Source organism: Phascolarctos cinereus, unplaced genomic scaffold (assembly GCF_003287225.1).
Source record: "Phascolarctos cinereus isolate Bilbo 61053 unplaced genomic scaffold, phaCin_HiC Scaffold_9;HRSCAF=440, whole genome shotgun sequence".
Taxonomy (NCBI): Eukaryota; Metazoa; Chordata; class Mammalia; order Diprotodontia; family Phascolarctidae; genus Phascolarctos; species Phascolarctos cinereus.
Genome location: NW_027556402.1, coordinates 244,084,321 through 244,106,532, shown reverse-complemented (window position 1 = coordinate 244,106,532; position 22,212 = coordinate 244,084,321). Strand labels below are relative to the sequence as shown.

The following is a 22,212-nucleotide window of genomic DNA, read 5'->3' as shown; positions in this document are numbered from 1 at the left end:
TAATAGTATTCCATCACAATCATATACCACAACTTGCTCAGCCATTCCCCAGTTGATGGGCATCCCCTCAATTTCCAATTCTTTGCCACCACTAAAAGAGCTGCCGTAAATATTTTTGTACATATAGGGACTTTCCCCCCCCCCCAATCTACTTGGGATATAGACCTAGGAGTGGTATTGCTTGGTCAAAGGGTGTGCATGGTTTTATAGCTCTTCACTATTTCAAATTCCTCTACAGAATGTTTGAACTAGTGTCTAACTTCACCAACAGTGCATTAGGGTCTCAGTTTTCCCACATCCACTCCAACGTTTGTCATTTTCCTTTTCTGTCATAATTAGCCAACCTGGTGGGTACTCAGAGTTAATTTTCATTTCTCTAATCAATAGTGATTTAGAGCATTTTTTCATATCATTATAGCTTTTATCATATCCTTTGGCCATTTATCAGTTGAGGAATGACTTTAATTTCTACAAATTTGACCCAGTTCTTTGTATAGTTGAGAAATTGATCTTTATCTGAGACTTGCTATAATTTTTTTCACAGTTATGATTACTGCGTATTTCCCTCCATCCTATTTTCCCAGTTTACTCTATTCTCTCTCTCCTTTCACCCTGTCCATTCTCAAGCGTTTTGCTTCTGACTTTACCTCCCTCTGTCAGCCCCACGACCCCTTCTTATCCCCCTTCTCCTCCTACTTCCCTGTGGGTTAATTTTATTTTTTTAGATAATCATCCCATCATATTCAGCTCACACCCTGTATATTTCTTTTAAGTGTCCTAATAAGGAGAAAGTTCTTAGGAGTTACAAGTATCTTCCCATGTAGAAATGCAAACAGTTTAACTTATTAAGTCCCTTACGATTTTTCTTTCCCGTTTCACCTTTTTATGATACTCCTGAAAGTCTCTATTTTGTTCTTTCAGCTAGTGTATATGTCCGAGACTGGATTTGAACTGAGGTCCTCCTGACTCCAGGGCCCATTCTCTAGCCACTGCGCCACCTAGCGGTCCGTGTTTTTTTTTTGTTTTGTTTTTTTGAGCCTCTATTTCTGAAACACTCAAGCGCACAGAGCGTAGGCCTCCGCAGACCTCCCAGTGAGGGCGGAACCCTATTTCTCTGCCTCTCTTCCTCGGAGAGGAACCGGAAGTAATGGTAAGGGACAGTGGAGGGCACAAAGCGGAAGCGCCGGCCCGGAGCCCCTGGAAGCGGCCATGTTTGTTCGTGGCAGCAGAGCGGAAGTGGGTGCGCGGCGGGGCGGAAGTGGCGGGGCGGTGGCTCCTGTGGGTGTGGGTCTGGGTGAGTGTGCCTGCGGGGGAGGGGGGCGGCAATCCTCCCTCCCGAGCTCCCTCCCCCACCCCGTGCGTCCGCTTCCGAGCCGGATGTTGGCGGAGCTTTGACAGGAGGAGGTGGCGGCAGAGGCAGCTTCGGCAGCGGCGGTGAGCGGGGCCGGGGCCGCGCGGGGGAGGGGAGGGAATCGGGACCCCGACCTCGAGAAGAGGAGCAGGCCCCGCGGCTGCAGCTCTCCACCCCCCCCCCGCCCTCCCCGGCTGGGACCGTTGTACAGATGGGGAAACTGAGGCTCGCGGATGGAAGTCTCCAGTGCGCCGTGAGCGTGGACGAATGGCCCCTGCCCCCCTCTCCGGGCCTCAGTTTTCTCCTCTGTACGAAGCAGTGGGTGTCCGCGAGAGCTGGGGCCAGGAGGAATCCTCAGCCCCGGGCTCTCTGTCAGTGTGGCCTTGGGCAAGTCAGTTAACCTTTCGGTGCCTCAGTTTCCTCTTCTGTAAAATCCCCCCCTCCACTCCCCTGAGGCGTAACCCTGGACGAGTCACTTCCCCTTTCTGAGCCTCAGTTTCCTCCCCTGGGGGGGGGCTATATAATAGCACCTCCCTAACATTATGATTGTAAACCTCGTTCAATCAATAAGCATTTATTAAGCTGCTCTGGGGCCTCAGAGGGGGTTGGACAGGTGGCCCCTGCACTTCCTTCCAGCTGTAGATCTGCGGTGCTACTGTGTGCGGGGCGTCGTGCAGATGAGATGAACTATATCAAGTGCTCTGCAGCTCTTGCGGGGCCACGGACGGTCCGGTGTTCTCTTTGTTATCTGTAACACCGGGGAGTTGGTCTGTGCTGTTGATTCCAGCGCTCCACAAGCATTAGTTGAGTAGGCACTGGGAACACAAATACGAAAAGTGACATAATCCCCGCCCCTGAGGGCTTTAACTCCTCCAGCGGGCTTGGCGTGTACACAGCTGTAAATACAGCCACGTTGGCTGTCTTCCCCAACGCCCCTTGCACGTCCCAGTTTTGGTAAGTGTCTGTACCCATCTTCATTTAGCAGTGGGGCAGAATAGCATCCTAAAACATCTGGAGACCAAAGTATAGGCATCCTTTGATCCTGTGCTTAATAAACGTTTGTTTAATTTATAGTTTAGTATAAAATAACTTTGCCAGTGTTACTTGGCTACTAATTATCAGACCTGGGAGTCAAATGCAGATCACGGGGCTCCAAGTGATAGCGTCTAGAAGTGGAAAGAGCCTTAGGGACTCTGTACTCCAACTCCCTCATCTTACAGATGAGAAAACTTGAGAACTACCCCCCTCAGATGAAGTGGGGGTCTCACAGCTCATAAGCAGCAAGGCCAGGCTTCATACCTAGGCCCCCTGACTTCAAATCCAATGCTGTTTATTAGAGAAGCTGAGGTGGGGCGAGGTGGGGCCAGGCCTAGGGTCAGGTGTTCATCATTTGGGTTCAAAGGCTGTTGGACAGAGCCTGGGCTGAGGCCAGGTAGGGGCTGGACTGGGTCTCTGTGGGTGGAGGAACCTGTTAGCCCAGCAGGATCGAGTCTTTGTCAGGTTTCCTTCTGGGCCCGTAGCCAGTATACCTATCTTCAGCTCTTCTTTTCCCTCTTTTCTTCCTGGGGGAATAGGCCCTGCCAGGCTGGGGTTTTTGTAGATTGTCCCAGGTGAGTTTGCTATCATAATCTCAGATGGTAGATAAAGGAGACTTCCCTGGTATGGGGCATGTCAAAAGGAAGTTACCCAGGAGTGCTTTAATTCTGAGCTGGCACCCAGAGATGAGAGACATTCAAGTTCAAAGTAGCACCACCCAAAAAACTCTCCAAAAAACCAAACAACAACCAAAAAAAATCCAAAGTAACACCACCCCATTTATCTTGTAGCAGTAAAGAGAGACAACAATTTCAGTTATAAGTGGGAGTGGCCTGGTAGAGGACAGTCACTAGGTGAGCTCCCTGAAAACCCTAGGGCTTGCACAACTTCCTTCCTTACCCTCTTCAGGGTCAGGATAATCCACCTTGTCCAAGCCTGTGTCTGGGCTCCTGACTTGACTCATGGAGTTGAACTGTTAAGCATTCTTTGATGGGTAAAGGCTCAGATTAACGCCAGGTACCCCCATGCACACTTTGGGGTGGCACCATGCAAAAGTCCCATTATCTCTGCCCTTTTGTTTTACCCCAAGGAGTTGCATTGGTGATTTTTTCTCCAGAGAGGAAGAAGTCGAATCTTTGAGTGGGAAGTGCCTTGCACAGAGTCAGGCAGGACAGAGCCCTTCCAAATCAGGGTCTGGGAGCCAGCTTAGGCTGGAAATCCCCTGGGCCAGTAGGATGCATCCTCTCCTTACCTCTTTGATGGGAGAGCTTGGGAGCAGCTTTCTGTGATTGGGGTGAATTTGTTGGCTATAGTTCAGAGGCGCTGACAGCGGTCAGCCAGGAAGGGCGGCTGCAGTCAGGAAGTGAAAGCTGTGGAGTTGCAGAAAGGCGGTGAAATTTCAAGTTCAGTCCTTCTTTCAGATATTGGCCTCCTTCCTCCCTTACTTGAGCTCCAAGCTGCCCTGTCCTTTGGTTCAGAGCTGAACAGATATTTTAGAGCTCACGTAGCTCTTTATTTCACCCATGGTAAAACTGAGGCCCAGTGGGCCCACTGGCAGATCTGGGGCTGCTCAGTGTGGAGTCAGCAGAGCATCTGGCGTGGGTCTCCTCTAGCAACTGCCCTCTCCAGTGCCTCTTCCTCCTTGTGCCCCTGAGACACAAAAGTGTGAGCAGTGGAATTCTCCAGGGAAGGGCCTGCATGGCATGGAGTGGGCACGAGGAAAGCAGTGTGGTGTAGTGGTATGGAGTCAGAAGTCTTGAGTTTGAAGCGTGGCTCGGCTCCACTTACTAGTGGTGGGACCAGCAAGTCACTCTCTCCAGATGGAAAAAAAGGCCAAGGTCTCCTGCTGCATCCTTGGCCATCTCCAGTCGTCCCGATTTATATCTTGCCATTGGGCCCAGATGGCTCTGGAGGAGAGAGTGAGGCTGGTGACTTGGCACAGCCCTCCCTCACTTAAATCCAGTTCGTGTGCAAGTCGTGACATCACCTCCCTGAACAACAACTCTCCAGCTACGCCTCAATTCCCTCCTAGGAATTGGAGCATCCAGAGATCCAGTGGACTGCTCTGTAGAGGCCTTAGCGAAGGCTGAACTGCTGACCCGGAGAGTTTCAAAGACTTGGGTCTGATTCCTAGCTCTGCCCTTTCAGACCCCTGTGAGCTCAGGCAGGTCTCTTCCCTTCTCTGGGCCTCAGCTTCCTCATCTATAAAATGAGGCCTTTGGCCTAGATGATCCCAAAGGTCCTTCTAGCTATCCATCTCTGCCCCTGTATTATGGGGAAGGCTCCTGAACGGTGTGATTTGGGCTTTAGAGCCTCTGACGTCCCTGCTAACTTGGTATGAAATCAGGTGGGCTTGGGCCATGTGATTTCATGGCCCTCCTAACATTTTTTGATTCTGTAGCAGTATTTTTGGAAAGTAGGGGAGTCACATTGTGGGGTGAGGTATGCCTCTATTGAACAGACATCCTGGATTTTCCAAGAGGGTCCCAATTACAAACATTCAAGACTGTTGCCCTCATAAATCCTGGAAACGTCCTAGAGTGTCCAGTAGTCACAAGGTCCTCCAGGAGTTCTGTTACCTCATACTTGGCCACTCCTAGATCCCTCCCGTAATCTTTCTGAATATAAGGTTCATCTTGTCTCCATTAAAATGCTCTGATTATTATAATCTAGCCACTGCTCAGATTTTTACAATCTAGCCAATACCTCACAGATGCTCAGATTCCTTAAGAGTCTGGCTAATATGGCAGATCTTCAATAAACCTTGTCTTTGGCTGAAAAAAAAAGTCAAAAGATCACACAGCTACCACTACAAGGGCTTCCTGACATTTTACAGGTGAGGAAACTGAGGCCCATGGAGGTTAAGTGACTGGCCCAAGGCCATACAGCTCTCCCTGGCAGAGCTGGGAATCAGATCTGATCATGTGGCTCGAAGCCGGCTTTCCCCAGAGACATCCTGTTGTCCTTTCCCCCAGGGAGGTCTTGTCATCTAGCCTACACTTGAAGACCTCTAGACAGAGGGAGTCCCCTGTTTTCTGGGGCAGTCCTTTCCATTTTTGAGTCAATAGAATTTTGGGGAATTTTATCACCAGTAAGGAAACTGAGATTCAGCCAGGGAATGACTTTCTGGTTACACCATTTTTAAGTGGCACGGAGCCAAGTGTCAAGCCCAGCACTTCTGAGACCAAGTGCAGGCTCTGTCCACTGTACCACAGCACTGCCTTCCTCAGCCCTGTGCCCCATCAGGCAGGCCCTGGTGGCAGTCGAACCCTGGGCCTCTGACGTCAGGGCCATGGTCTGTGTACGGTACGAAGACTTTCCCAGTGACATTTTAGCAAATAGTAATTGAATGAATCAAGTCAGTGAGCTTAGTAAAACAAAATTATACAAACTACACCAAAAGGAAAGATCCCATCGGCCCAAGAAGGTGTGCTGGGAGTGACGTATGTTAGGTGGCTCATCAGGCAGGGCAGAATCTGGCCTTGATGTAGCCCAGGAGCATGAGCCAGGTTGGCTAATATTAATCTTCCTGCTATGGGACAGGAAAGCAAAGCTGAATGATGTCCTGATTTATGATTGGTAAAATAGTCTGCCTTCAAAAGAAAAAGCAATTCATATTCATGCTTGAGGTTTAAGCACCTTAAGGTTTGCCAAGCCCTTTCTTCGCAGCCACCCTGGGAGGTCAGTAGTTACAAGGCAGTGATCCTTGGGTGAGGATTGGGAGTAGGAGGAAGAATAGATTACTAAGAAGGAAATGATATTTTCCTTATAACAAACATGCTCTTGGGGAAGAAAATTGTATTTCAAGTTGGTGGGAAAGGTTAGGGGTAGCAGCAATCTTTTGAGGGCAAGCAGGAGCGTTTCTTCTTTGATTGAAGGGCTCCCCAGATCTGGCTCTGAGCTCCCCAGGCGACTGATCTGGAGCTCAGAACAGCTTTTAAACACTGAGTCAGAGTGGTTGCCTTGGTTACAGGGTGGTGGTTGCTAGGTTCAGGGAGGCAATTTGCCATCCCAGGTCCTTAGCTGGGACTGCCAGGGCATAGCTGTTGCATTACCTCATGGCCCAGAGGAGTTCTGGGCCCTGAGCTTGCAGGTTCTGCTCCCCTCCTCCTCACTGCCACCCCATCAGAGCCTTGTCAATGAGTTCCTTATCTTTCCTACCGATCCTCTGACCATATATGTCTCGTTTGGGCTCTTGGAATGTGTCTGGGCTCTGAGCAGGCTTGCTCCTGGGACCTCTGGCGGGGAACAGATCTGGGATTCTGTGGGGACGTAGAGAGGCCCTGGAACCCACCTCCTAACCACACACTACCACACCCTTTTTTCTATGACGAATCCAAGCCCCAGGGAGTCTGAAGGAATCCCAGTTCTGGGCCCAGCTCTTCCCTAGATCTCTAATCCTGGGAATTTTTTTTCCATCTTCCTCTCCCAAGTCCTAGGGCTATGAATGTTTCTTCTTTCTTTTTTTTTTTCGCCACCTCCCCTCCAGCCTGCTTATCCAGCTATGTCTAGTCCTGGAGGGGCAGAGCTGGGCTTGGGCAGCTCTGGTACTTACCTGCCCTGCCTCTAGCCCTGTCCCATCCCCTACATGGTTTCAATCGCTAGATCCTATCTGGGACCCTGCACTTTTTCTCCAGAACTTAACAAGCTTAAAATGGATCTGGTCTCCTCTTTACTGCTCCTCTTGGCTTCCCTGTTTCTAGTGATGACACCAGCGTCCTTGCAGCCACCTGGCTCTGAAGCATGCATCAGAATCTTTGACTCTTCCCTCCTCCTCCTGCCATTTCTAGACGGTTTCTAAAGAGTCTTTTGTGGAGGCAGAATAGACCTCCATCCCAGTCTTTCCAGCTGTGTGGCCAGCCCCCTAATCACCTCTCACCTGGACTATTGCTAGTGCTACCTAATTGGACTGCCCCTTCTCAAGTCTTTCTCCCACGTAGCTAACAAATTGATATTTCTAAAGCGCAGCTTTGACCAGCAGTGAGTCGGAAAACCTTTAGTATACTCTTACTGCACCTGAAGCCGTGTTAGTTGACCATGGTGCTGCCCAGTGGCTCTCGTGGCTTTTAGGAAAAAATGCAAACCTTTCTGCTTGGCTTTGAAAGTCCACCACAATCAGGCCCTTGCCCCCTTGCCAAGTTTACCACATATTACTGCCTTTCCCACACCTTAGTTCCCAGCCATGACCCTTGGCTGTTCCTCTCCTGAGGTCCTGCCTCCTGGAAGACAATTCCCCCCTTATCTGTCCCTCAGGGCTCAGCTCCAGGGCTCCCACTTTTTCCAGGAGGCCTTTCCTTTTTGCCCAGTGGTTAGCTCCCTCCTCTATCTGCTCCCAGACGACTTTGTATTTCCTGGTGTGCGTTTTATGTCCTTGCCCCCAGAAGGCTGAAGGGAGTGGGTGCCCTTTTGTTTCCCTCCCCTTTTGCTATTATTAGCACAAGGCCTGAAACATGGCAAGTGCTTTGAACTGCTTGTTCCTGGAGTGAATGACTGAGCGAGAGGCCAGGGTGGGCCTGGAGTCTCTTGGAGGGATGGAGGAGTAAAACCCGAACCTGAGATGGCAGGTGCCCGTGCACCAATCGGCCTCTGCTTTTTAAGATTTCCCTTCTGCTGGGTATGTTAAGGGCCCAGTACCAAGGCGAGCCTAGCTTTGCTATCTGGCTGCACAGCCTTTTTGCTCTTGTAGCTCTCATGGAAAGGGAGCCAGCCTCCCAACAGAGTCAGCTGGGAAGGGACCATCTTTCTCCTTTTGTAGCTGGAGACCACGATGATGAGGCTGTAGCCTGGGCAGCTGGGAGGTGGGCAGTGCAGAGCCTGGCACAGTCCTTCCCCCACCCAGCTGGGAGATGCAAAGGGAGGTGCTGAGTTGAGCTGTCCTGCATCCCAGCTGCCGTCTCTGGCAAGATCCCCAGTCTGTGGGAGGCAAGGAGACCCAGAACTTCAGGCAACTTGCAACACAGATCGGGGGAGCAGGGGGAAGCTTGCTGTGGAAGTTATAGTCAGCAGGGAAGAGTCTGTCCACTGGCCAGCTCAGTGACCCCTTCGGTGTCTTCCAGGCTCTGCAGGGCAAGACCAAGCAGCAGCATGGCCATGGATCCTCTCTCCGATCTGCAGGATGACCTAGCCTTTGACAACACCAGCCAGGCCCTGAACCAGCTGAAGCTGGCTTCCATTGATGATAAAAACTGGCCCTCGGATGAAATGCCTGACTTTCCCAAATCCGGTACTGTACTGACCCTGGGCCGCAGGAGGAGTGGAAGAATGGGGGAAGGGAGGGAGCCCAAGGTGGGAGAACAGAGGAGGAGATCCTGGGGCCCTACAGAAGTCCATGTTCAGGATTGTCTCCTAACCATGCGCTGTGACTGCCTGCTTCTCAGATGACTCCAAGAGCAGCTCCCCGGATCCTGTCACACACCTGAAATGGGACGACCCTTACTATGACATAGCCCGACACCAGATCGTGGAAGTGGCAGGTGAGCATTCCAGGGGCAGGCGGGGTCCCCTGGCATTGGCCAGACCCTCAAGGGGATACAGAAAAGGAGATCTTGTTCTCCAGAGGTGCAGCTTTGCAACTTTTTCATTCTGCAGAAAGTGATGGTAGTCCTCTCTCTGGCTGGCTCAGAGGGTCTGAGAGACCTGCCTCTTATTCAGCCTTTGCTAATGGGTCACAGATCTTGGAGCTGAAAGGAACCTTAAGGCTCACTTGGTCCAACAGGGGTGGGGAACCTGCGGCCTGGAGGCCACATGTGGCCTTCTAAGTCCTCGGGTGCAGCCTTTGGACTGAGCCCAAGTTTTACAGAACAAATCCTTTTACTAAGGAGTTTGGATTCAGTTTTGTAGAAGAGGAAGGCAAAATCTGCAGGGGCTCAGTGATTGTCCAAGGCAGAGCCAACAAGATTGGGCCTCCTGCTTCATGAGAGTTCTTCCCACTGAACCATATTGACAGCTCTGCCACCTGTCTAATTCCTGGGCAGTTTTAGTAGCCTTGCTGGGTCCAGGCTTCAGGTGGGCCCATGGTCCAGAACCTCAGGTCTCCTCTCCACCATTGTGGTGGCTGGTAAGATAGTGACGAGGATCACCCCTTTGCCCCTTCTCTTGGAAGAGCCTTTTCACATAGTCATTAACAGATACTTGGCAAATGCTGATAACGTGCATGGCTCTAAGCTAAATGCTGGGGGAGTCACTAAGAGGCCCCTTGCCCTGGGGACGTCATTGCTCAAAGAAGAGAGGGAACACTGGAAGGAGAAATCCAAAGTCATCTGCCACTGATGGGAAAAGTTGGGGAGCTGTTTAGGAGGTGGGGCTCTCACATGAGAACAAATTGGAGTCTTGTATGCAGTCAGGAGCAGCTTTTTGGGCAAGAGAGACTATGCCCTTTGAGGGGGGAGTGATGCTGCATGAGTCTGGGCAGTGTGATGTGCCTTGGGGGTCAGCAGAGCCCCCAAAGGAATGGAGCAGGGCCTCATTTCTCCTAGATTCTTGAGTCCTGGAGGGGGAGACAGTGGAGCTCGATTCTCAAGGGGGGCACTGAAGGAGAGGGAGCAAAGATGAAGAATTGCCTCCCCCCAGTACCTCCTCATTAATGTTCTGTGGAATCCCTTTGTGCCTGGGTCTGGGTTGCATACATCAGCTCAGGTGTTCTCACCCCTGGGCTTGCATAGTCTTTGTGGGAAGGACTGGAGCACTCTATCAATCTGGTCTCAGCCTGGAGATATGATGGCCTTGTGAAGGTTCTGGGACCTTTCTTGCATCCTCCAGACTCGGGTTTCAGCTCCGTCGGAGGGTCTGTGTTTAAGGTTGTGAGAGTCCTTCCTATGGGATCATCCTGGATGCCATGGTTTCGAGCTGCTAGGCACCGTGGGAGATGAAAGGGGTCTCGTACTCAGGGGATGGTTGCTCTCTTCCCTGTCCCCACCCAAGGGATCATGGAGAAGTGACGGTGCCAGGAAATCAAGAAGCTGAGACAGATCAGGGCTGCAACCAAGACTTCTCTCCAGAGGACATCCCTGGGTAGGGCATCCCTTCTGAGGAGCGTAGACATCACTGACATCATTAGTGTCACGAGGGCCCCCTGGCCATTGGAACAGAAGATTGAGTCTGGCCATAGTGGACTGAAGGATGGGCAGTGAAGAGGTGAAGCCAGGCCACTCCCTGCCCTGCTTTACCACTCCTTTCCTGAGCTGAGGAGGCCATCCTTGTGAGCTGTGCAGGGGTTGTGGGTGTGGCCATTGCCACCATGCGGCAGGAGCTGTTTTGTTGCTGATTAACTCTCTAGGCTAGACCCTCCCAGGGAGAGTTGCTGATTGCTATCTGGGGAATGCAGCAGAGGCCCTGCTGTGCAAATGACCCACGTGGTTTCAGCACTAAGTGACCGTCCCCAGTGGAGTCGTTTCACTTGCTCCCCTCAAATCCAGAGTGGGGAAGTTCTCCTTGGAACTTCCTTGAGGCCAGCAGGCTCTGGCTGCCTGTGGGGGATCTTCCAAGGTTTATTCTAGCGTTGGCCTCACTTGCCAGAGAGTGGCCCAGGAAGGGGTCTCCACTGTGTGAGTTGGGGGAGATTCTGAGACTGCTGCTCCTGTCCCATCTCTTTCACTGTGAGACCCAGCACCTCTTTTCTAGCCAATTCCGTGGTCCCCCTATATCCAGGCTCCACAGATAAACCACCCTACCCCTGGCTCAGTTTACTCACACAGGGAGGAGAAGCTTAGGGCTCTTATGCTCTGTTTTTCTGTTCATCTTGGCTTCTTTTGGGTACAGACACAGGGTAGCTGGACCAGGGTCACCTGCTGTTGGATTAGAGCTCTTTTTTCCCCTTAAAAGTATATCCATGTTCTAGCCTTTTCCTTCGGGGAGCTTACAGTTGAAAGGGAAGTAAAGATGGACTGGCCTAATACATTCAGTGTTTGCCTGCTCATAGAATAGGGCCTTCCACAGCCAGGACTGTCACGCTTGGGCTACTGTGTCTCCAACTTGGCTTCATTATTCTACAGTGTATCCAGGGGCCCCTCTCAGGCTGGTTGTGGTGGGAGGGAAAAGTCAAGGACAGCCTGGGGAGAAGTCCTCCCAGGGAAAGCCAGGGCCAGAGTGCAGGGGGAAGAAGGGACTCTCTTAGCTCAGTGGATTCTGATTTAGGGAATCACTAAAAGTGATAGCAGTGGGAGAGGGCTGTTAGGGATTAAAGGAATTTAATCAGGGGCCAGTTACTTTGGAAAAGCTGCTTCTCAATGGCACACAGGTCAGACACTTCCTTTCTGCCTCCTTCCCACTGCTTGTAAGAGCCCAGGCCTGCTGAAAAAAATCAACGCAGTTAACACTGTCTCCTAAGTGCAGGGTCAGCTTGGGATTGTTGTCACTTCCACGTCCACTCCTCAGCAAGTTGGAAGAACTAAGGTCCTACCGAAGAGTCGTAGGGATGGCCTGGAGGGCTGAGAGCCTCAGTGATTTGTCTTGGATCAGATGGTATGACTCCGAGGCTCTCTCCCTTTGCCTCTCCACAAGGCTGAAAAAGGAAACAAAGTCATCATGCCCTGAAAATAGTCACAAATACATCGATCCTTTGGGAAATGAGGCCCCACTCAAGGGCTGTTAGAGCTTACCACCAGGGTTTGGCCTGCCTTTTGTTACCAGGCATCTGGGACTTGGTCAGTCTTCATCATTCACTCTCTGGGTTTAAAAGAAAGATCTGAATATCACAGGATTAAGAGGGGGTCTTGAGAAAATCGGTGACACCTGGAGTAGTTTTGTAACAGTGATCTCTTTGTAAAATGAAGCCTTTGTATCCCTCTGGCATGCCCCTCCCCCAACATTTGATTCCATCCTGGTCCTAAGAATTAGTGCGCAGTTGCAACTATAACCTAAATTTTATTAAATGCAAGACCAAGAGTGTATTTTTATGTTCCATTTTTCAAGATAAAACTCCAATCAAACATTTTCCCACTCTTTACTCTGAATGTTGGCCATTTTCCAGTCCCAGTTATCCTCGGATAAGGACGACTTCCTATACTGTGTTCATGAAGATGACACTAGTGTCTTTTGTCCTTGGCCTGGGAGGTCTGACCGTAGCAACTATTTGCATCTGGGTGAAAATCTTTTCCTTTTGAAGAGGCCCGTGTTAAAATAATCTTTGGATACTGACTCCAGATTTTGCTCCTAAGCTCTCAATTCCCTTTCTTCCAGCCGGCATCAGAAGGCTGGGATATGTGGCCGCTTTGGGATGGACATGAGGTTTCCTGGAATCCTCAGGAATGAGGGTAGCATAGGAGGAGGGTAGTGGACAGTAGTGTTTCTCCCTGACAGATGGGCATTGCAGCCGTTAGCCGTTTTCGTGAAGACTCCATGGAGCCCTGAAGGGATCCTTGTCCCATTCTCAGCAGCAAGGAGCATCTCATCTAAGGAGGTGCCATCATATACTCTGAGAGGCTCCAAGGCCCCACAGCAGGGCCTCCCTTCAGGATAATTCCAGCTGTGACTCTGAGTGACTTTTAAACAGACAGAACTTTTACATCAAAATAAATGTCCTTCAGAGCAGTCCCTTCAGATGCCATCTGCTGCCTTCACAAGCAGTAGCATGTACATACTTTCTTGTTTTTGAGCCCTTGCTGTATGCTGAGCACGGATCTTTATCCTTTGGGGTTGGATTTCTTTTTTTTTTTTTACCCCCCAAATGCCTCTGACTCAGATATGGTACATGAAGGCTGGGTGGTCCAGTGGAATTGGCTCTGGAATCAGAAGACCCTCTCTGTGACCTGGGACAAGTTGCTCAATCATCTTCTGAGGCCTCAGTTTCTTCGTCTGTAAAATGGAGAAGTTGGACTAGGTGGCCGCTGGGATCTCCTCCCGCTGTAGCTCTGTGATCGTGCTTATAAAGGAGACGTATGTTTCCTTGCACAGCCTCTAAACTGGTTCGAAGGGCAGTTCCCAAAGACGAGTCCAGACGTGTGGTAACATTTTAGGAATTTATGTGTAGCCTCTCATGATGACTCCCTAGATAGACCCAGCTCATAGTCAGGCAGCAACCACCATGCAGTGGAAAGAGTACTGGGCTCATTAGACAGCCTGAGCCGAGTTCCTGTCTCTGACTTTTTTTTTTTTTGAGAAGGGGCCTCCTCCCACCTAACCAGGAAGTGTGGTGGCCACTCCTGGGTTTGACCCAGCTATGTGTCCGCTCACAAGCTTTAACCTGCTTTGTCCTTTTCTGACCTGGCTTGGTTCACTCTTCCTTGGTGGTCCTTCACTCAGGGGCCTGCCATGTTGTGCTGCACGTGCCCCTCAAAACTGCCACGCTCAGTGATCGTCCAGCCTTTGCCTTCTCAGGAGCAGCGACTGCAGATGGGTGGCTGCGACTGGTCTCTCCGACAGTTCTTAACGCTGTGGTCCTGGGCAAATCAGTTCTCTTTTCTGAGACTCACTTTCCCTTTGTAACATGGGGGCGACAATCTTCGTACCACCCACTTTACAGTGTTGTTAGGGGAAATGCTTTGGAATCGAGGGTGTCATGTAAATGTGTACTATGATTATTTGAATGTCAGTGCCTTTCTCTTTTAAAATCCCAGTACTTTGTGGCTGTGCTTTGTAGACCCTGGGAATTGCCTTCTGCACACCCAGGCCCAGGGGATGGCTTTCAGGCTTTTCTCTGTGACTTGGTCTCTCTCTCCCTCTCTAGGAGATGACAAATATGGGCGGAAGATCATCATATTCAGTGCCTGTAGGATGCCTCCAAGCCACCAGCTGGATCATGTCAAACTCCTAGAGTGAGTAGGGTAGGGGAAGTGGGAGTTTCTCCCAGCTTTTCCCAATCAGCAAGTTCCTTTCTGAGGGTCCTGGAGGAAAGAGGGAACCAGGGAAAGGGAGCTAACATTTACTGAGCACCTACTGTGTGTCAGTCATCGTGCCGAGTGCTTTACAGACATCATCTCCTTTCATCCTCACAACAACCCTGAGAGGTCGGTGCCATTCTTGTCGGCATTTCACAGTTGAGGAAACTGAGGCAGACAGAGGTTAAGTGGCTTGCCTGGAGCCACAAACTAGTAAGTGTCTGAGGCTGGATTTGAACTTAGATCTTCCTGTCTCCACTAGGCTGCCTGGCTCTCCAGAGGCCTGCGCTGCTGCTGGCAGAGCCAGGGGATACTGGATTGCTTGCCGTGATGAATTCTTCTCATCCTAGGAAAGTTATTGAATTTTGGGAGACTCAGACCAGTGCCTTCCACTTCTGTAGTTATCCTGACGTACTTGCTTTTATTTCACTTCTCCTGGTGTGGTTGTGATGGCCATCTTTTATTTTCACAGCACAGCTAAATCTGGTCTGAGTACATGCTAACAGCCCAGCACCCAAGGGCTGAGAGCTGCCCATTGGGTGGTTGGGATAGAAGTCTCCCCGGGGAGGTGGCTGGAGGGGGTCGGCAGGGGCTATTTTCTGCATGACCATCAGGGCCTACGAGACCCCTGTCCCTGCAAAGCCCAGCTAGCTTCCACCTCCGGGGCCCATGGAGGATCAGCAGGCTCGGCTTTGGCATTTCTCTGTCTCTGACCTCACACTCCTTGCTGGGGAAGCCCAAGGCCACCCCAGGAAGTCTCCCCTTCCTTCATCCAGACTCTCACAGGGCTGGGGGCAGGGCAGAGGGACAGGCAGCCACGTGGGTCCTAGCTTAGCTTTCAGGCCCAGGCTCTCTCCAAAGGTTCTTCCTCCCTAACCCCCACTTCTTAGAGAAGAGGGATCTGCCCAGTCAGCTCTGTTAGCTGACTCAGTCTCCTGGCCTCTCTCTTGTTTCCATCACAAAGGCAATAGACATTGGACCTCAGTGGGAAGAAGTCAAGGAAAGGGGCAGGAAAGGGCTTGGCTTTGATGGACGACTCCCTGGTTCAGCTGAGGGAGGAGCGTTCCAGCTCCCAGCCCCCTTGGGCTGTAGGACGTCTTGCTTCCTGCTGGCACCTGGAGCTCTCTGGCCTAGGTCTGGGGGTACTTGGCCTCCCCTGGTTCCTGGGATCCCAGACTCAGACCTGCTTCTTTCCTGGCTCCACCTTCCAGGAGAGTGGGCTTGGGGCTGAGGCTGAGCTCAGGCTGATCCCAGGCCTGTCAGTTCCCACCCTCCTCCCTAGGTTTAGGGACTGCATTTACCATCGATTTGCCCCCTGAGCAGATCATCTTCCTCCCTCCCTCCCCATCACAGGGCAGTGCGGGGCCTCTGTCTTTGCATCAGCTAAGGTGGGTCTGGGTAGGCGTGCCATGATCGGGCATCATAGGTGTGGGTGAATTCCACTGGCTTGCTGCACTTGGCGTTGCTCACGTTCCTGAGGACTGTGATCCCACGATGCCACTAGGTGTGCTGGCCTCAGGCCCTCCCTCTGCTGTGCTGTGGAGACAAGCTAGCCCTTCTTCCTTCCTTCCTGGCCTCCTGGGGGGTGCACAGTCCTCTACCTGGCTCCAGGAGACTCACGGGGCTTGGGGAGGTGGGGCTGGTAGAGACAGCTTTGCCTTAGGAGTCACAGGACCCAGGGGTGCTGCTTATCAGCTGTGTGGCCTCACCCAACTCCTTTTCCCTCTGCAGCCTCAGTCTCTTCATAAAATAAGGGCGGTGGCCTCGGAGATTTCAGGGCTGTGGTCCTGGGGTCCTTGCTCTTGGGACAGTAAAGTCACGCACACAGATGCACACCCATTCGTACTCAGGCATTCTTAGGCAGGTGTAAAGACCATGCATGGCTGGGCACTCTCTTCTTTCTTTTTATGTTTTATTGTTGACTTTTGTTCTGAATACTCAGCTCTACCCCTCCACCCTCTTATTGAATCTTTCTTTGCAACAAAGCAGCAAAATAATCCCAGCTGAGAACAGGGAGGGTGAGTCATTACAAGTCAGGTGGGCTTTAGGAGGCATCCCAGAAATCGTAATGAAAATTATAATAATAATAACATTCATGTGTGCCAAGGGCTGTATTATCTCATTTGATTCCTCACGACTCTGAGAGTTTTATTTCACCCTGTCTGACCCCCTCATTTTATAGATGAGGAAACAGGCAAACAGAGGAAGTGACTTTTTCAAGGTCACATGACTAGTAAGTCTTAGGCTGAATTTGAACTCAGGTCTTCCTGAGCCAGGGCTCTGTGCACTGCAGCGCCCCCTGGTGGCCTGTGGGTATAGTGAAAAGAACCCTAGGTTTGAAATCAGGGGCCAGGGGTTCAAATTCTATCTTGGATCCTCTGTGGCCTTGGACAGCTCTTTTCCTCTCTCGAGGCCTTAGCTGCCTTCTCTATAACGTGAGGGGGTCAGGCAGGGTGACTGGAAGGTCTTGGCTCTAAGTGCAGGAGCCGGTAAAGCCTGAGTGTCTCTGCAGGTACCTAAAGTATACCTTGGACCAGTATGTGGAGAGTGACTACACCCTGTTGTACCTGCACCACGGCCTGACCAGTGAGAATAAGCCCTCCCTCAGCTGGCTTCGAGATGCTTACCGGGAGTTTGACCGCAAGTGAGTTGGAAGGGCTGGGGGGCGTTGGGGGCTGTTGGTTCTGCCCCTGGGGCCAAGCAGATCCAGGCAGGTGCCCCAGTCCCCCCAGATGGCTCTCACACGCCCCCAGGTCTTCTCAGAATAAACTCCTCGGTCCCTTTCCTTACGGTGCTGCCTTTTCTGGGACGTTTTCCTGCGTGTCACTGGCCCTCCGTGATGCTGAGGAAGCCCTGGGGCTGGGGGCAGAGGCTGCACTCAGACCCTCTGACTCAGGCCTCTGCCGTCCTCCTTGCCCAGGTACAAGAAGAACATTAAAGCCCTGTACGTCGTGCACCCCACCATGTTCATCAAGACGCTGCTCATCCTCTTCAAACCCCTCATTAGGTGAGGCTGGCGGGAGGGTTGGCTGCCAAGGCAGGCCTGCAGGGAAGCCGAGTGGCTCAGACAGAGCACGGGCTTCCCCCTGAGACGCATCTTCTCCTGGGCTGGCAGCTTCAAGTTTGGCAGGAAGATTTTCTATGTGAACTACCTGAGTGAGCTGAGTGAGCATGTGAAGTTGGAGCAGCTGGGCATCCCCCGCCAAGTGCTCAAGTGAGATGCTCGGGCTGGGGAGGCAGGGGAGGGACAGAGGGCCCAAGGGCCTGGGGCTGGCCGGTGGGCATGGCCTGCCTGGCCCTGACCCGGACCCCTCTTTCCCAGGTATGATGACTTCCTCAAATCCACCCAGAAAACGCCGGCCACAGCTCCCAAGCCCATGCCCCCTCGGCCCCCACTCCCCAACCAGCAGTTTGGGGTCTCGTTGCAGCAGTGAGTACACAGGCAGGGCCATGGGTGCTGGAGGGCAGTGATGAAAGGGGCAGCTCGGGGCTCAGCTCACCCACCCTTCTCCCGCAGCCTCCAGGAGAAGAGCACCGAGCCCGAACACCTGCCCCTTGTCCTCAGAGAGACCGTCACCTACCTGCAAGCCCATGGTGAGTGGGGGCCCTTCCCCAGCCAGCCAGCTCCAGCAGGCCTTTTCTAGCCCATTTCTGCAGCATAGCCTCATAGGAAGGATGTGGGGCTCCTGAGGCAGGAGCCCTTGGCTTTGACTTTTTACTGTGTGCCAGGGGCAGCTCACTTCAGCCTTAGCCTCTTTATCTGTCCAGTGGAGAGGATCACACGTGCACTCTCTACCTCGAGTTTCCCTGGGGCCGAGTTCCTTGGCCTCTTTCTCTTCGGTGCCTCAGCGTCCCATGGAGCAGCCGACATGCTGAGCCAGGCTGAAGGGGGCTGGCCCGGTGGCCTTCTCGGGGCCTCACTTTCCTCCTCTTGCTGTCCAGCTCTTACCACAGAGGGGATTTTCCGGAGATCAGCCAACACTCAGGTTGTGCGGGAGGTGCAGCAGAAGTACAACATGGGTGAGTGTGGCCTAGGCGTCTTCTGGCTCTCACTCCCTGCCCCTCCCCGCCTGCTCACTGAGGGAGGGGTTCAGCAGGCGGCCAGGGCCCTTTCCTTGTGGGGGCCTGGTTAGTGATCCTGGACCTCCCCAGCCTGTAGCCTGGAGTGTCCCCATGCTGAGGAGGTGCCGTGATTAGCACCCACTCTTGGATCCTCGTTTTCCCTTACTTGTAATGGACGGGAGCAACTTTTTAGAGAGAGGGTGAGTTCAATGTCTACAAAGACTGCTGCCCTTGGGGTCAGCCAAGACGTGAATAGGGCTGCATTTGTGAGCCCTTTACAAATCTGGAATTGCCACAGATCGCCTACATGGCCAGTTCTGGGCTCCGTCTGCAAACCTTCTGTGATGGACGATCCGCGGTGTCCTGAGGCCATCCATTCCACTTGGGAATGGCTAGAACTGGTGACAAGCTGTAAAAATCCCGGCTGGCATCTTGGTCATCAACTCTAGCCGGGGGAGGAAGTGAAGAGGTCCTCCAGGGGCTGGGGGCTAGTGTGGCTCCCTGGGCCTGGGCCTGAGGATGGTGAGAAGCTCCTCCCGAGAGGCCTGGCGCCCCTGTCAAAGAGTCAGGCTGGCCCGGGTGGGCCTGAGGCCAAGCTCATGCCTTCTTCCTATCACCCCAGGGCTGCCGGTAAACTTTGAGCAGTATGATGATGTGCACCTCCCAGCGGTCATCCTGAAGACCTTCCTTCGGGAGCTGCCTGAGCCCTTGCTCACTTTTGACCTCTACCCCCACGTTGTGGGCTTCCTCAGTGAGTGCCTTATCCTGGCTGTCGGTCCCACCATTTGTCCACTTCACTCCTTCCTCCATGGCAGGCCGGGGCAGGCGAGAGGAAGGATGGAGAGTGTCCCTGGCACAGAGGCCCCCTCAGCTGGCACTCCCCCTCTCCATCTACCCATCCCCTTGGCTGTGCCACAGGGATGGCTCGGCCCTCACCTGCCCCTGTGGCCCGGCCCCATCTGTTGCAGATATTGAAGAGGACCGGAGAGTAGCAGTGACCCTCCAAGTCCTGCAGACCCTACCTGAGGAAAACTACCAGGTCCTGCGCTTCCTCACAGCCTTCCTGGCCCAGGTCAGTGGCTTGGCTTCCCAGAGAGTTGTGGAGGAGTATGGGACATGTGTTGGTGGGTGTTTTGGGGCTTCCGGGTAGCTGCTGCTCATCTCGCTGGGAGTAGGGCAGGGGTGGAAGGCGATGGTCGTGTTTCCCTGCTGCATCCCTCTTCTCCTGGCCCTTTCCCAGATCTCCTCCTATAGCGACCAAAACAAGATGACCAACACTAACCTGGCCGTGGTCTTCGGGCCCAACTTGCTGTGGGCCAAGGATGCGGCCATCACTCTCAAAGCCATCAATCCCATCAACACCTTCACCAAGTTCCTGCTGGATCACCAAGCAGAGCTGTTCCCCAACTTGGTGGGGCCCTGAGTGCCCCTCGTTTCCATCCCACCCCCTCCTCCCCCTCTTCTCTGGCAGCCACCGTCCACTCCCTTGGCCTTGTCCCAGTGGATTCCCCGTGCAGGAATAAGCCTCGGGGTCCTGAGAGGTAACAAAGCTCAGGAAGGAGACCCCTCCTCTGTGACGGGTACAGACTTCCCAGCCAGTGAAACCCTTCTGTTCTGTGCCCACAGCCTCGCCCAGGCCCCCACCCTACTGAGGCTTCACAGGCCTCTCTTTTAAACATTCCTTCTCTCAGCAGCCTTATACTCCTACACTGCCTCTGTGGTGCCCAGGATGCTGGAGGTTTCCCTGATGCCAAAATCTGGCTTTCAAGGTGGGAAAAGAGGCATCCCTGACAAGCTGTTTTCCCCTTGCTCTCCCTGTTGCCCTGGTAGCTGACTGCCCACGGGGCTGGTGGCTCTGGGACCGGTTGTCGCCTCCATGGTTTGTGTTTAGTGTGACCAGGAGAGTGTTCTGCTTCCCAGAGAACGTTCCAGGCCCAACTAAGGCCATGCCCCTCTGTGGGGGGCTCAGCCTTTGGTTTGGGGACCAGTTTCAGTGACATTGGCCCTGCCAGGTAGCACCTGGCTCTACACCCCTTTCCACCTCCTAGACTCCCATTGTCTTCTGGCTGATCAGAGGACTCGGGATTGGATGGTGGCATTGGAGGAGGGGAAGCCCCTTCGGAAACCCCTCCCCCTACTCCAGAGTCATAGCGTATCTCCCTGAGGTTTGGTCAGTGACAGGTTCGTCCGCGTTCCTTAGGTGCCTCTATCCACTCCTTCCCAGCCTTAGACACGATTCCTGAAACCTCAGGACTTGTGCAGACTCTGTTGTGTCAAACCCAGGGTACAAGTCCCCTTGGGGGCAGGGCAGCAGGGTCGAAGCACTGTTGGTCCATGTTCTAGGGACTTCCTGAAGGCTGGATTTGAAGGGCCTCTTGTAGCTGTGACTTGAGTGTAGAGGTGGCTTTGATTGGCCTTTGGACCTTCAGGCCTGTCTCCAGGCCCCTGCAGGCCATGGGGCTCCTCTCAGTACATCCCTGTCAGATGAGTCCACGATGACTCTGCACAGCCCTACACACCCTGGCAGCCTAGAACCAACCACCCGCTGTCCTTGAGAACCTCCTATAATGCCATTGAAAAAATGTCCCTTATGACCCGTCCCACTATTATGTGTCCAGAGCTGATCTGCGCCTTTTCCTCTTTTGTCCCCTTTTTGTCCTCAGCCCTGGGGGAGCTCCTGTTCCTTGTACCTCTGCCCCCACATCCCTGGGCGGGAGCAGATATGCCTGGAGCTCAGCATCTTTGTGGCCTTTGCTGACCTCTTGCTCTCTTTTCTGACTTGATCAAGCCAGCCCTTCTTGCCCACTGTCTGGGGGGGATTGAGGCTACGCACTGGCCTAACTGGGCTCTTTCCTCTTGAGGTTACAGGTACAGGGTGGGGCCTGGGGTCCTGGAAGCTGTCCCCTGTCCCTATCTGCCCCTTCCACTTTCGGTCCTCATATGTGTACTGCATTTGCCTATGGCCCCTCCCCCCAACTCCCTTCCTTTTATGGGGAGGTTTTTTGGGCTGTCTTGTCCCTTTCCTCCTAGCGGCCTTTCCCACTGGTCTGCCTCTGGGAGGGCTCGACTGTGAAATGAGTTCACATTCACACTTATTGACTTCCTCTGCACCAATCGTGTATTTCACCATTTGCACTTTTTGTATTTCAATAAAAATAGAGATCAAAAAATACCCCAACTGACTGGAGTTCAGGGAAGGGTAGGAGACAGGTGGGTGAGAGTTGATGGGATGGTTGGAGTGGGAAGGGGGCAGAATCCAGGCCATAATCTGCACCCCCCTCACCTTGGTTTAATCCACATATGGGTGGGATCCTTAATTAAGAGTGAGCTAATCTAGCCCTCTCTTTTTATAGTGAAGGAAACTGAGTCCCAGAAAAGGGAAATGACTTGGCTGAGGTCCCAGAGTGGGTCAGAGGATAATCCTAACTCCCTGTCACTTTAGCAGAATCTGGTGGGGTTGGTCCATTGAGAGCAAGGGGGGCACAAGGAAGTTATTTCTTACTATGCTAATTAGCCATCTCATTTCTCCAGGCTTCTGTGGGAAGGGATGGAATAGAAACCTCACCCATCTGAGCAGCTGGGCTGTCTACAGCTGGGTGGAGTCACTAGGGAGGAGAGAGGGAACCAGTTTTTCCTCTCCCCTTTTGGAGAACTGAGCTGCAGTTTCCAGGCTCGGGCTCTTTCCTGGGTTAGTTTTGCAGACAGAATTTTGCAGTATTTGATTTGGCAGCCCTGGCTGTGAATTGTAACCAGAAGGTAAATGGTGGCCTTTGTCACTGTGTTTACATTTCCTTGCCTAGCCTGGTCGCTGGAGGCACCAACCAGTGTTATTACAGCCGCTGTTATAAACAGAGCTGGGGAGCCCTGCAAAGTTTGCCTACTCCACAACTGGGCCCCAGCAGTCAGGTAAGAGGAGGGCTGCGTTCCTCCCCCTCACTGCCTTTCTGAGCA

General features: G+C 52.6%; 1 protein-coding gene across 2 annotated transcripts; it reads left to right on the top strand.

Annotated features, from left to right (window-relative positions):
* Window positions 1–1,261: 1,261 nt before the first annotated feature.
* Window positions 1,262–21,433, top strand: ARHGAP1 (Rho GTPase activating protein 1). 2 transcript variants are annotated; one of them, XM_021009803.2, is made up of 13 exons: window positions 1,262–1,434; window positions 8,443–8,609; window positions 8,764–8,859; window positions 14,049–14,136; window positions 16,712–16,843; window positions 17,120–17,206; window positions 17,315–17,413; window positions 17,522–17,629; window positions 17,717–17,793; window positions 18,142–18,219; window positions 18,884–19,012; window positions 19,230–19,333; window positions 19,502–21,433. In XM_021009803.2, exons 2-13 carry the CDS (start codon window positions 8,471–8,473, stop codon window positions 19,682–19,684), a joined length of 1,320 nt encoding a protein of 439 aa, XP_020865462.1. In that variant the 5' UTR covers window positions 1,262–1,434; window positions 8,443–8,470; the 3' UTR covers window positions 19,685–21,433. The 2 variants fall into 2 exon arrangements, with proteins under 2 accessions (XP_020865462.1, XP_020865463.1); XM_021009804.2 differs by lacking the exon at window positions 18,884–19,012.
* Window positions 21,434–22,212: the final 779 nt, after the last annotated feature.

Bases quoted from the DNA above. Each gene is read 5' to 3' on its own strand.
- ARHGAP1 (XM_021009803.2), top strand. From the start codon at position 8,471: ATGGCCATGGATCCTCTCTCCGATCTGCAGGATGACCTAGCCTTTGAC. The intron at 8,860-14,048 runs GTGAGCATTCCA...CTCCCTCTCTAG, and splicing joins CCAGATCGTGGAAGTGGCAG to GAGATGACAAATATGGGCGG. The intron at 17,630-17,716 runs GTGAGTACACAG...CTTCTCCCGCAG, and splicing joins TTTGGGGTCTCGTTGCAGCA to CCTCCAGGAGAAGAGCACCG.